Source organism: Psammomys obesus, unplaced genomic scaffold, assembly GCF_907164565.1.
Source record: "Psammomys obesus unplaced genomic scaffold, mPsaObe1.curated_primary_1811, whole genome shotgun sequence".
Taxonomy (NCBI): domain Eukaryota; kingdom Metazoa; phylum Chordata; class Mammalia; order Rodentia; family Muridae; genus Psammomys; species Psammomys obesus.
This window is the reverse complement of record NW_026591598.1, coordinates 10,941,078-10,955,380: the sequence shown is the minus strand read 5'-3', so window position 1 is coordinate 10,955,380 and position 14,303 is coordinate 10,941,078. Positions and strand designations below refer to the sequence as shown.

Here is a 14,303-nt window from a genome sequence, read left to right as displayed (position 1 = left end):
CACACACACACACACACACACACACACACACACACACACACACACACCAGAATTCTCCTTACAGCTGAGTTAACAGAGGCAAGTCAGCTGGGTTCACACAGCTAGGAGGATAGATGGCGGGGCTGGGTTTGAAATCAGGCCTGACTGCACATGGGACAGGGTGAGCTCTCCAAAGCAGGCTTTGTGAACTCAACGGGCATACTGTTTGGGGACCTCTGAGGCCTGAATTTATTATCGTGTAGTCTTGTGGCAGTGAAAGTTAAAAATAGTTTCAGTCCCACGAGGGACTCCTGTCCATGAGAAGCCTGACCCAGAAAAGCAGATGGCCAGGGAAACTCTGTCTCATGGGCTCAGCAGCTGATTCTTGTACCTTTACTGATTTCTGATTTGTTTGTTTGTTTTCCTGCCTAGCCTCAAGTTATAGGAGTGAAGCAGTCATGCCCACAGCCTGAACTCAAGGTGAAGAGCTTGGAAGACCTCCCCCAAAACAAATCCAACCTGTACAGCAAGGTCTCCACCCACAAGAAAGACCCCAAGTCCAAGGCCAAGTCACAGAATTCAGGTGAGTCTGGCCCAAAGGCCATCTCCCGCCCCTGCTGGCTCTGTTCAGGGGACACTATTGTGGTCCTAGTTTGAGAGCCAAGCTTGTATGGAGTGGATCAGGTGGAGAGGTCTCTAGTTTTTTTTCCTTGGACTCCAGACCCTAGTGATGAAATAAGTCACTACGTCCTCCTATGACAAACAGGACAGTAAAATGGCTGCAGTGTTTAAGGAAAATGAATCGTGGTTTCTAGGCCGGCCATAGAGTTAGTCCAGGCCCTCCCCTGTTCAGGGCACCAAACTGAGGATGGGAAATAACTTGTCCAAATACAGAGATTCTGAATGACCTGGACTTTCTTTTCTTCTTCAGCACTGGACATGAAACCCAAATCCTTGAGTGTGCTTGACATATACCCTACCCCCGAGGCACATGTCCTGCCTGACCCAGACATAGATGACCACGACTATGAAGAAATCTGAGCACTTTCAGAAGAGCACCTACGACTCAGGGAAGCCATACTTCCCCGCTGCTCCCGCACAAAGGACTGGAGCGCTGGCTAACCACTGGGGGACGTAGGGCAGAGCCTCATCTCAAGCGACTTAAGACTCAGACGGGCACAGAACCAACACTATTCCTGCCTCTTTGGTTCCTTGCCTCTGCTTGGTCCCAGAAGGTTGCATGTGACACCCTCTGCCTTAGAGCTTTGGTGTCCAGAGAAGCCATTCAGGTGCTGGTCACTCCCGGGCTCAAAGAATCAAAGGCCGCTAGCTTCGCTGTTACCTGCCTGTCAGTAAAGGGAACTTAGTCCTTGTTGCACCACTACGTGTTTGCCTCCGCCTTTGCTCTGCCACTTCTGCAGTCCAGGCTGCACCTGGAAACAGACAGTACCCTCATATCGGGAGAACCCAGCTCATGGCCAGTACCTGGTAGATGGGCTTGTATGAATAAATATGGAAATTTGCCTCCAAGAACAAAATCTCAGGTAGGATTTAGTTCTCAAAATCTGTTAGTGGAACTAAGACAGCTAAGTTACAAAGATGGAGGGATGGGAGAAGCGGCTCAGTGGTTAAGAGCACTTTGCTGCTCCTGTGAAATAGGATTTCTGGGGCTGGAGAGGTGGTTGAGGGGTTACGAGGGCCCAGGTTCAGTTCCAGATTCAGTTCCCGCCTTGCTGCGCACAGCTGTCATCCAGTTCCTGGGATTCTGAGGCTCTCTTCTGGCTTCCGTGGCCTCTGCATGAGCATGGTGCATATTCATGTAGGCAAAGTGCTCGGACACATAACAAATAACAAAGGATTTGTGAGTGATCAGACGCTTCAGTGTAGGGAAAGGCAGCAGTTTCTTAGCTTGGTGTCTCTTAGCTAAAAGGAAGCAGCTGAGTTTGGATCCACAGCACCCACATAAAAGCCAGGCCTAGCACACACCTGTAACCCCAGCACTGGGAGGTGGGGCCAGAGACAGGCAGATCCCAGGGGCTTGCTGGGCAGCTGGTCTAGCTGAAATAGCAAGTTCTAAGTTCAGTGAGGGACCTTATCTCAACCCTACATGTTTGTTGGAGATACCTGCTGTTAACCCACTGGCTGTTCGTGCCCATGTGGGTCCATGTCCTCAAGCAGCTGAAGTACCTCACACATACACACACACACACACACACACAAAGTATGCTCGGCAACTGCAGCTGACTTTCTCTGGAACAAGCTGGGTGCGGGAAGGACCTTACAGTGGGGCTGGGGGTGCCTCCTGAGCAGTGGCCTTCCAAGGGATGAATGCACACCAGTGAGGGAACAGAAAATAGGTGTCAGCACTTTTTGTTTTGAGACAGTCTCACTGTGCAGCCTTGGTTGACTTGAACTTGCTGTGTAGACCAGGCTGGCCTCAAACTCCAGTGATCCGCCTGCTCTGCCTCCCTAGTGCTGGGACCACAGGTGTTTGTCACTTGTCCTGGCTCATTTCTATTGCATGCTTTATAATGCTAGGTATATTAATAGGGTGAACTTCTGTAAACATTGCTAAACAAAATAGAGTGCGTGCTCAAACATTTTACCAATGTGAGGTTCCTCCTAGCAACCTTCTTCCTCTTAGGTTTATGAAATCAACGGCATTAAAACAAAGCTGTTACCCCACACTAAATATTAGGACTAAATAGTGCCCTTTCTCTGGTTAACCTTTCTTTTTCATGATGAAGTACTAAGTTTTCCTGAGAGCAGGTTGCACTCCTCAGGTGACACTGAGGAGTTTCTCAGAGCATGGGTCATTATTAGTGTTCCCACGCGCGGAGCACCTCGTCCTGGATGCCGAAACACGAGCTCTTCCGCCTTGCAGAGCAGCAGTTCCAGCGGCTGCAGTGTACAGCACTTTTGCCTGTGCTCAGCCTCAGCCTCCCACAGTGGGCCGGAACTGTGTGAACCCTGAGAGCCCCGACAAGGAGTCAAGGCGGTCTGGTACAAGCCTCCTGATGCTAATCTCTCCTGTTGCTAGTACCTAACTAGCTGTTTTGGTATCCAATAGATATTAATACCTTGTGTGGGTGTGTGCAAGCAAATGCAGGTGCCAGGAGGCCAGAGGCATTGGTTTCCCCTAGAACTGGAGTGACAGTTGTGAGCTGCCCTGACATGGGTGTTGAACTCAGGCCATCAGGAAGAGTAGCAGGTACTCATAAGCCCCAGCCATCTCTCTAGTCTCCTCGCCATCTCTTTTTGGAGGAGACAAGGTCTCACTCTGTAGTCCTGGCCGCCTAGAACCTAGTGTGTAGACCAGGTTGGCCTCAGAACTCAAAAGTCCACCTGCCTCTGATTCCTGAAACAAAGTTATTTGAATTTTATGAAGATTCTTTACATAAAACCACAGTTTTGCTTACCTTGTAACTAGAGGAAATCAGGAACCTATGCAAGTAGCCTATCATGCAACCCATACTGGAACATGTTTTTTTCTTGTTCTCAGCTATTTCCTTTGTCTAAGAATGGATACATACTAATAATGTAACTGGTTAGCTGAACCTTACCTACAGGTGGTTCCTCAGAGAGAGCTACTCTGTCTAGCAAACAGCCAGATGTTTAAAAACAGCAATCAGGGCAACGGCTCATTTAGAAGCAAGCTATTCTTATTTGCACGTTCCACATTATGAACTTTAACCCTTAGTTAGTTTTCATTCAAGACATCTACCTTTGATGCCTGTGAGCTTATTTCCTTTACTACAAAAACAGCATCTGTGAAGTCTCTGGGTAGATGGCCAACTCAGGTGCATGATCACATACTGTCAGCACCAACATGAAAGGCCCCATTCTTCTTTTTGATCTTTCAAGACAGGGTTTCTCTGTGTAGCCTTAGCTGTCCTGACCTTCCTTTGTAGAGCAGGCTGACCTGAAACTCAGAGATCCACCTGCCTCTGCTTCCCTGAGGGCCGGGATTACAGGCGTGTACCTGGTATGGAGGCCGGTACCTGAACCAGCCTTTTGGGTGGCAGACAAATGCTCCATTACTGTGAGCTATAACCCCAGGCCGAGGTCTATTCAGAATCCTTTACGGCAATGCCACATGCTTTGTGCAATTACAACAAAGCCCTGAAGGAAATAAGCGAAGCCTGATGACCCGAGTTGGATCCCTGGAATACACTGATGGCAGATGACTGACTTACAGTGTAGAAAGAGAAACAGACTCCAGCAAGTTGTCCTGACTTCCAAACGCTCACACAGTGTGAAAAGTAAGACCAAGAACATCTCAGAAGTTACAATTCAACTGTTTTATTAAACATATGGATATTTATATTACAAACAATTCGGTAACATTTCTTCCTCTCCGCCCTGTGAGACCACACCAGAACCTCATGCGCACTTAAACCTACTCTCAGCTGCAAGCAAAACAAGGGGAAGGAAAAGTGCAATTTCGAAAGTAACACCACAGACCGAGAATGGGAAACAAAACAGGCAGAAGGTAGTGGGTTGTTTTGGCCCTAATATTGTCCATCACCTCAACAGGAAGCGGGAGGAGGCAGCTCTGCCCTGCTCTCTCAGTGGTGTTCCTCTTTTAACTCTGACCATCCAACCTGGGGTCTCTGACTAACTTCCCCCGGAATCTCTGATCTGAAATCCCACCCTGGTTTACTTCCTTCTCAACTATCTCCTTTTGAACCTCTAAACAACAACAAAACAACAGCAGTGAGTTTCAAGAGGATTCAGCTAAGATTTTCTATATGAAACTTCTGTCCTAGAAGCCACTGGCCAAAACCTGCAGAGCTGGAGACGACAGGTGATACACACAGGTCCAGCTGGAAAAGTTTCAGGACCCAACGAGATCCAGTTACTCTGCATCTGTAGACTTAAAGTGATCATCATCCACAGTAGAATAAATATGTCCCTCGTTGCACAGAAAATCCACTGCTTGCCTAGAGAGGAAAAAAAGGGGGGGGGGAGGGATGGGGACAGTGTCTTTTAAATATAGCCAAGTAAGCAAACACCGCTCATTTCTGCACTTCTTATCCTAGCCATGAAATATTCAGTCATTTTGTCAATTGAAGTCTCTTACAGAGAAATGCCAACAAAACCTAAGGATTGAGTTATTCATGCAGACCAGGGCTGCTTTGGATCCTGACCTCAAATTTCAAAAGAACAGGGCCTTACTTAAAGTGCCAATCTAAGCCAGGCCTGGCAGCACACGCCTGTAATACCAGTACTCAGGATACTCAGGAGGCAGAGGCAGTTGGATTTCTGTGAGTTCAAGGCCAGCCTGGTAACAGAGTTCCAGGACAAACAAGACTACACAGAGAAAGCCTGTCTTGAAAAAACAAAAGACGTAAGAATCTGACACCACAATCAACTTGCACATGAAATCCCTACTGTATACAGGAATCTTAAGTCTCTCTTCCCTGGATTCAGGCCCCAGAATCACATCCTGAAATGCTTTCTGCTCTGCTTGTGGGCAGTAGAGCAGCAAGAAGGGAAAGTGTGACTCCTTCAAATCCTTAGGTCCTCAGAGGCAGTAACATGTTTAGTAACAGCTTGAATTTACCCAATGATATGTACCTCACCACCAGTAAGCTGGGCATTATCTACCACCATTTTATAGCACAGGAATGGGAAGCTGACCTGGGCATTTCTTTTCTATTTAGGCCTACAACTACTCAATGTTTTTCGTTTTGTTTTGTTTGAGACACGATCTCTTTATACATAGTGGTTCGGGAACTTGCTATGTCAACCAGACTGGCCTTGACTTACAGTATCATGAGTACCATCTACTTATACAGTTCATCTCAGTTCACTGCAATGAAATCAGAAGTCTGTTGCCTAAAACAGAATCATATCATAGATGTAAGAAGGCCCCATGCCTTCAGAGCCTGAACAGAGCAGCAAGTGGAGCAAGAGCGCCAGCTTTTGAACTGTCTCCACAGCTGGTCAACTTCCCTCTAAGTGGGCTGCACCCAACAACTTTTTTCTTTTGTGTGGGTTTCATGCAGTCCTGGGTGGCTCTCAATTCCTGATCCTCCTCCTGCTTCTACCTTTCAAGTGCTGAGATTACAAACAGGAACTACCAAACTCAGATCCAGCTTTCCCTTTTACACTCACTGCTCACTTTGAGGAGACTGTGGACAGATTGCTGAAGTCTAGACCTCTAGGCCACTTACTTGACTGAGGCGACAGGCATGTGCTGGAGCTGGCTCCTGAGGTCCTGAAAGTTTAATCCTTCTGGTCTTGGGCAAGCCTTGATCAAATTCAGTACCTGACAGTTCAAATCATAAAGACTTTAGGAACTACTCTGGATCAGTTTACTTATGAGAACTTTATAAGCAAAAGGAGGGGCTGGAAAGAAGGCTCAGGAGGAGCACATGCAGAAAACCTGGGTTTCCATGCTTTCCAGCCTCCACTGGTATCAGGCTTATGGGTCAGGCACACATATATTAAAGGGGGGTTGGTGTGAAGCAGGCACCAAGATTACCTTAGATCATTTGGGAAGTAACAAAATATAGGACTACCTGTGCTTTGCATCTGTAAATAGGCAGCTTACCTGGTTTTGGACCACATTGAGGCCATTTGCCGGCATGAAGTTATTCCCGCTGTAGTTTCCTGGCTCACCCATTCCTGAGTTGCTGATAGATGGTCTCCCTACAGAGGCCTGAGTGAGTTAAGAACAAGTTCAGAACATTAGAAAAGCCACCAAGTCAAGCCTACTTCAAATAACTTGCTGGTAAACAGCAAGAAACAACCTAATCAGTTTTCCTAGTAATGGTTCTATAGGAAAGCTATACCAGTGAAGTTTTCTGAGAGGAAAGTAATATAACCTCCTGAAGTACATATTTCCTGTTCCCTGAGAAGGATGCTCTGGCACTGTGGTTTCATGTGCACGCTATCATGGTTTCCTTGGGACTCTGGGAGAGAAAAAGGCATAGGCTTGCCTGCAGGTACAGATCTCCAAAAGACGGCAGGCATGCCTAGTATAGATGAGGCTGTGAGTTCAATTTGCAACACTATGACGAGAGGGAACACAGGTGCTCCATCCTTTTTCAGTCATTCTTTCTCTGCCCACCACAATCTGGATTATCTCAAATACACCTCTAAACTGAGTTCTACTACAGTCAACGACTTCTCAATCAGCTGCTCAAGTCTGCACAACCCCTGACCTCTCAGCAGCAGACGATGACCACTCCCCTCAAATGTGTCCCCTTCCAGGCCTCTTCACACCATATTCTCTGGTTTTCTCCTTACTCAAACCGTACCTCCTCAGCACCATTCATCTTTGCACAATGCCTGAGGAACCGTACACAGTGAATGTTGTATCTACTGTACTGAATGGCAGAGGAGCACAGATATCCTTTAAGGTTTAAAGCAGTGTGGAAACACAATAGGAGAAAGTCTATCCCATTAGCATATCACCAGTCAACAAACATTCATTAAATGTCCATTGTTGAGATGCTTCTATAATGTACAGCTGGAAGCAAAATGTTGTCTGGCTTGGGAATTTTCATTCCACCATCTTGGTACTGGGTGAGAAAAACTCAAAATTCTGAGAAACATGAGTGTTTCACTTAGACTAAAGCACAGCTGCAAAGCTCAGGAAAATGATTGAAGACCTAAGTGATGACTAGAGATGGCTCACAGAGCCTTTCAGCTCTTCCAGAGGACCCAAATTTGGTTCCCAATGCATGGCAGGTGGCATACAATTGTTTGTAATCCAGTCTCCAGGGAATCCCACGCTGTCTTCTGTCCTCTGAAGGTACCCTCACCCAATACATGCATTTATACAAACACATGTAAATAAACACAAATCTTCAAAGTTGACTGCGGCTACTCACCTGGTTGTGGGCTTTGCTAAGCATCATGTGTGAATTGACCACTTCTAGAATATGTGCGGTGAACTCATTCATATCTTCCAGGGGAATGATTTTAAAGGCTACCAAGCTCTTTTTGTTCTAGTAAAGAGGAAAATGCAAGTAAAAGACAACCACAGTCAATTCACTTTCTGTGTAAAATAAAGGCTTTTTCCTTGGTAATATTTTCAGCATGGAAAAAAGTACAAAAAAAAAAAAAAATGAGCATGTGAACATGGGCACCTGTACCATACATGGAGGAAGTCATGGAGTAGACCTGGGGTGTTGGTCCTCACCTCCAACCTTAAGACAGAGGTTCTCTGTTTTTCTACCATATACACCCAAAGAGGCAGCCCAAAGTTTCTGGAGATCCTGTCTCCCAACTCCCCAGAGCTGCATTACCAGGATGGCCTCCACCTCAGAAATTTATATACCTCTGCTTCGCAGAAATAGAGATATGTGCCACCACACATGGCTTCAATGTCTGTTTTAAGATAAAACCTAGATACTTCCTTTCAATAAAGAAAATAAAATTGCCTTCCCATTTAAAATACAGACTTGATTATTAAAATTACTCATTCTTCTAATAAAATATATAAATCCAGAAATTGCTTCCTTTTTTTCCCCTTCAGTTTTTTTTTCAAGACAGGGTTTCTTTGTGTTGTCCTGGCTGTCCGAGGACTGTAGACCAGGTCTACAGAGATTCACCTGCCTGTTTTCACAATGTCCTGCTTCAAGCAAAGGCAACCATCTTTTAAAATCTCAAGTATGTTTGTGTATGTAGGTGTTTGTGTGCCACAGCTCAGTGTGGAAATGAGAGGAGTCTTGAGTGTTGGTCTAGCCTTCTACATCTTGAGACAGGTTCTCTTCTTGTTCACCAATGTGTACGTCAAGCCAGCCTGCCTGTGAGCTTCCAGGAACTGTCTCCACCTTTCTCTCCATAGGAGCGCCGAGGTAAAGGTGTTATACCAAGTCTGGTGAGGCTGGCTAACTTTGGTTACAGAGATCCAAACTAAGCCACCCCCCAGCTCTGAAGCTGCCATCGTACTTGACCTTACCTGGAAGGACCTAAGGTGGCCAGCCACTTTCACGTACGTTTCTGGAGGAACCACAGTGTTTTCACCACTGGCATCCTAACAGATAAAATATAAACACACACATATCGCTGTTTCTTTATTTCCTTGATAGGGCTTCATGGAACACAGGCTCATCTTCAAACTTAATACATAGCCAAGGATTACTTTTAACTTCTGACCTTTCTGCCTCTATCTACCAAGTTCTGGATTTACAGGCCTGTGTCACCATGCAAAACTTACTTGGCATGGGAGACAGAACTCCTATTTTGTTGGTTTGTTTGCATTTTTAAAAAGGTGTACATTTGAGAAAGAGAGAGAGAGAGACTGACAGAGTTCTAAATGAATTCCAGGTGTCCAAGAACTATATAACTCAGAATGGTGTGGAACTTACACCAAAATCCTTCTGATTTAAGCTTTCTGAATTCAGTATAAGGCTTTGGATAGCGCAATTGATAAGGCTTCCGAGCTTGAATCTGAGGGCTCAGGGTTTGGTTCTTTGCTACCTGACTGTGATATAACAGACAGGAGCCAACCACACCCGGCTAGTCAACAGTCTTCAATCACTTTCCCCCTATGTTTGTGTGTGCATGTATGTGCCTTGGTGGATGTATGGAAGTCAGAAGACAGATCGTTTCTCCTATTACGTGGCTTGGCATCAAGTGCCGTTAGTTTACCTACTGAGCCACCCTCCTGGCCCCGGTCAATACTTCTTTCTCCCTTCATTTTATGTGTTACGTTATATGAGTATGTCTGTGTACCAGTTGTGGTTTTGGTGCCCATGGAAGCCAGAAGATTCGCACCCACTAGAACTGAAATTACAGCTGTGAGCTGCCAGGTGGATGGTGGGTGATGGAACTCAGGTCCCCTACAAGAGCAACCAACGCTCTTGATGCTGAGTTATTCCTCAGCCTGCCTGGTCAATACCCTTGAACTAAAGTTTAGTACGCATCTTTAATCGTTTCCTCAACGTAAACCCCTGGCAGTGGATTTGTACATCAGTCTTTTTTTTTTTTTGTATAGCCCTGGTGGTTCTGGAACTTGCTCTGCACGATCAACCTGGCCTGGAAATCAGAGCTCCACATGCCTCTGTCTTCTGAGGGCTGCCCAGCAAGGACAATCTTTTAAGAAAAGGTTTATTTATCTTTATGTACTCAATGTTTTGCCTGTATATGTATGTGAGGGTGTTGGCTCCCCTGGAAGTAGTTACAGACAGTTGTGAGCTGCCATACAGGTACTGGGAATTGAACCTGGTCCTCCGGAAGAGCAGTTAGTGCTCCTAACAGCCAACTCCTCTCTCCAGCCCCAGTCAGTATTTTTAAACTGATGATTTCAGTACATGATGATTTTGGGAAAGCACACCAGAATTTATCCCTACTCATGCTATCAAGGGTATCAAGCAGCCATTTCTTTCTTTTTTTAGCTTTTTAAAAAATTTTTATTTTATGTATATTTAGTGTGAAGGTATCAGATCCCTTGAAATTGGCATTACAGACAGTTGTGAGCTGCCATGTGGGTGCTGGGAACTGAACCCAGGTCCTTTAGAAGAGCAGACAACGCGCTTAACCACTGAGCCATCTCTCCAGCCCCCAGCAGCCATTTCTTTATTAAAAAAAAAAAAGCAAAAAAAACCAAGCCAACAAACGGTTGTCTTCCAGCTATCACACGCACTGGGTTAGGTGCTCTCTCACAGAAATTACAAACTCTCATTCGTTTGCAGTGCTTACTAAGTCTGACCTGTATCGCCGCCGCCATTTTCATCTGGTCATTTATAAATGACCTACGTATCTTTCTTTGTCCATTTCTATAAGGTCACTTGTTTTTACCTTGCCGAGCTTTTTACTGAGGTGTTTGACTAGGGCCTGCATGCTTCTCATTCACTTAGACATCTATTCAAGGCCCACTGTGTGACAGGCACTATTCTGGGTATTGGGGACAGTGGTGACCAAGAGAAAATTCTTTCTCATAGAATTGACTTTCTACTCTGTTCTGTCACGAGCCTTTTAATCTTACACAGTACGAAATACTGTTTTAAAGGATGAAATACTGGTTTTACATTTTTATGTGGTCAAATCTGTTACCCTGTCACTCTAGGGGATTTTATGTTTGGCATCTTCCATATCCTCAGCAAAGCCCCAAAGCAAACCCCCCTGGATTCGGAGGGCTCTTACGTCCGTGTCAACCCACTGGCGGACATCCATGGGCGCGGCAGTCATGTCGTCTACTTTGTAGACAATATTGGTTGGCGCCTTCTCTGCATGCCTGACGACTCCCACAACAGTGACCTAGATTACAGAAAGAAAATAAACAGAAAGGTCTGATCTCCCTGGAATCAAAGCAGGCTGGACATACCTACAAAATTCACATCATTTTTTTTTTTTTGATAAAAAATCTTGCTATGCAGCCCTAATGGACTTAGAACTTGTTTCATGGGCCCAACTGGTCTTACAGTAATCGTGCATGCTGACCTCCTGGGTGCAGAGACTATGGATGTGAGCTACCAAGCCCAGGCCAAAATTTACCTATTTCTATTTGTTTATTTATCTGAGCAGAGCAAACAGATTCATTAACAACAACAAAACACAACAACTCCCGAGAGCAAGAGAGGTTCTGAGGGAAGAATATCTTCATTTACTTTAATTTTTCAGAAAAACATAGTTATTACTTTTATGTGTCCATGTGCCATGATCCGGAGGTCAGAGGATATTTTAGGATGTTGGTTATTTTTTCTAACATAGACTCTCAGGTCACTGGCTTGTACAAAACCCCACTTTTACCGTACAGCACATTTACTGGCTATACTTTCTAACTTAGCAAGCTTCATGTTTCCTTTTCCTTCGCTTGAATGCATGTGAGTGTGGGGCATAGAGAGGAGCAGACAGCTGTGTAACCCCTGCAGAGGCTGAGGACAGTGTGTGTCCAGGTCTAGCGCTATTGGCTCTATCCCCTGGACATAGGGCCTCTCACTGAACCTGGAGGCAGCAGCCTCCAAGGATCAGACCCTCCTGTCTCCATGCCCCACAGTGTTGCTGTTACAGCCACAAGGGTAATCAAGCCCGGCTTCGGACATGAATACTATGGTCCAAGCTCTGGTCCTCAGGCCTGCACAGCCATTTTTCCCAACCCCTTAGGTGTTTTTCCACAAAATCTCACATACCTGTGAAATCTCAACATTCCCAATTTTGAACACTTCATCAGTCAGAGTAGCAGAAAGCAGCTGAGATATGGTACAAGGCACAATGTGCTGGGCGCGGACTCTCTGAAAAGGACGATGCGTAAAGTCAACAAGAGAATAACAACCATTCGTTTCATTTAATATTTGCTACATGCCAAGCACTTTGGCTATACCACAACACTGAATTTTCAAAACCAAATTCTTGCTTCAGAAAGACAGAAAACAAGGCCAGAAAAACTGCAATTGATTCACCTGCCTCCTGAGTGCGAGGATGCAAAGTATGTTCCACCACACATGGCAGATACCAACCACACTGCTGATCCAAGAACTCCAGAGGGAACAGATGTTTGTATTATACTGTGGGTTCGCAAAGAAAGTCAGTCTAGAGAGAGGCAGCAGGATCCCCACAAATTCATGGTCTACACAGAGTGAAAGTTCCAGGCTGCCCACAGCTGGATAGTGAAAACTTGCCTCAAAACTAAAGCAAAACATCACAAAACACATGCCTTCATTATTTCTTCCTTAGCAGAAGTACTAATGTAAACAACAGACCTTGTCCTGAAATATTATAGAACAAAACGCGCTTTTGGGGATCCCAGGAACATTTACTGGCAATTTCAAACATCAGAAAACACACAGACTGGATGTTTCCCAGCTATCAGGGAAGCTGAGGCAGAAAGGCAGTGGGATCACTCCAGCCCTGTCAGTTCAAAGCCAGCCTCCGCAGCAGAGAGCACAACCAAGCTCAAGAAAGAAAAGAAAGAAAAGAAAAGAAAAGAAAAGAAAAGAAAAGAAAAGGAAAGGAAAGGAAAGGAAAGGAAAGGAAAGGAAAGAAAAGAAAAGAAAAGAAAAGAAAAGAAAAGAAAAGAAAGAAAGATCACTACAGATAAAGGGCAAATACTCAGTCAGCCTCATCCAAGGACTGCTCGCCCTAGGCCCCGTTGGGATGAGACTGGTGGCTCGCGCCTTTAATCCCAGTACTAGGGAGGCCGGGACAGGTGGATATCTGCGTTCCAGGGCAGCCAGGGCTCACTGTGAACCTGTCTGAAACAAAATCCCCTAAAACTCGGCCTCACACAGGCAGTATGTAGAGGCAAACAAAACAGAACAAAAAACCCAGCAGATTAAGGATTATAGTGTTCTTCCTGCCAGATATCAACAGGAAATAGCTCAAAACTCTGCTCTGGACACAGAGGACTCCCAACCGTGGCCCGAGGGCAGCGACATGAAACCGCTAAATAGTTTCGAGCGGTAGGACCGGGGAGCGGAGCCCGCCAAGCAACTAAGAAAAAAAAAAAAAAAAACAAAAAAGGACAATCCGGACCAGTTCCGGGGTGCCACCCTCCCCCCCACCCTCGCCCCCTCACGGCCGGGTCGGTAGGGACCCCAGGCCGCGGGGGAGACACGCGAGGACGGAGCGGCCGCCCCACGTACCGACTTCTTCTCGCTCTGCGTGGCCGTGGGCGACCCGAAGCCGCCGGGGGACTGCGTGTAGCCGCCCGCTCCGCCGTAGGTGGAGCTGCCGAAGCTGTCGAGCCCGCCTGGAGGTCAACGCGGCCATCAGCGACCCAGCGCAGCGCGCCCGGCCCCCGCCGCGCCCGCCGCCCGGCCCCGGGACCCCGCCGCCGCCCTGCCCTCCCCCGCGGGGCTCGCCCACTCCGGACCCCCCGCCATTACTATTCCACATCCTGGTCGCGGTCTTCCCGAGGGGCCCACGGGTCGGCGGCACGGAGACCTCGGGACCGTCCGCCGCTCCGGCTCGGCCGCCTCGTACCCGCTTAACACTGGCGCCACGACCGCCTTCCCGCGAAGGGCGGGCCAATCAGCGCCCGGGGCCGCCCTCGCCTCGGCCAATCAGAACCCACCAACCCGACGCTTGTTCCGGAATGGAGGCCGAGCTTCGGAAAGACGCTCGCCCCGAGAAGGGACGGAAGCCTGAGCGGCCCCCTTGCCCGAGAGCCGAACCCCGGACGGATGGAATTTCATTAAAAGCCGCCAATCAAAACACTTCCGGGGCCATGTGCCTCCCGCCCGCCGCCGCCGCCGCCGGGGCGCAGCTGTTACGTCACTTCCGTTGCTTGTTGCTTTTCCCGTTCCCGCCAAGCTGCGGGTTTCCAGGCGAAGCCGAACCGCAGGCGCTGTGGTGGAAGTCGCCTTGCGAGGTCGCCGCTCCGTTGTGACCCGCCATTTGCACCCCGCAGAGACGCACGGCACCAG

General features: G+C 47.2%; 2 protein-coding genes across 2 annotated transcripts in view; one reads left to right on the top strand and one right to left on the bottom strand.

The window, feature by feature from the left end:
• The window catches only part of Themis2 (thymocyte selection associated family member 2), a 13,616-nt gene extending 12,253 nt beyond the window's left edge, over positions 1–1,363 (top strand). The window contains exons 5-6 of the mRNA XM_055611255.1: positions 412–562; positions 911–1,363. Coding sequence (XP_055467230.1) covers positions 412–562; positions 911–1,020 — 261 coding nt within the window. The 3' untranslated portion in view covers positions 1,021–1,363. The remainder of the gene's footprint in view (positions 1–411; positions 563–910) is intronic.
• A 2,902-nt stretch (positions 1,364–4,265) lies between these two features.
• Rpa2 (replication protein A2) lies at positions 4,266–14,076 on the bottom strand. Its single transcript, XM_055611479.1, has 9 exons — positions 13,764–14,076; positions 13,521–13,627; positions 12,069–12,170; positions 11,083–11,196; positions 8,897–8,971; positions 7,824–7,940; positions 6,539–6,646; positions 6,159–6,253; positions 4,266–4,922 (listed from the first exon to the last, which is right to left on the bottom strand). The coding sequence occupies exons 1-9, from the start codon at positions 13,771–13,773 to the stop codon at positions 4,838–4,840; spliced, it is 813 nt and encodes a 270-aa protein (XP_055467454.1). The 5' UTR covers positions 13,774–14,076; the 3' UTR covers positions 4,266–4,837.
• Positions 14,077–14,303: the final 227 nt, after the last annotated feature.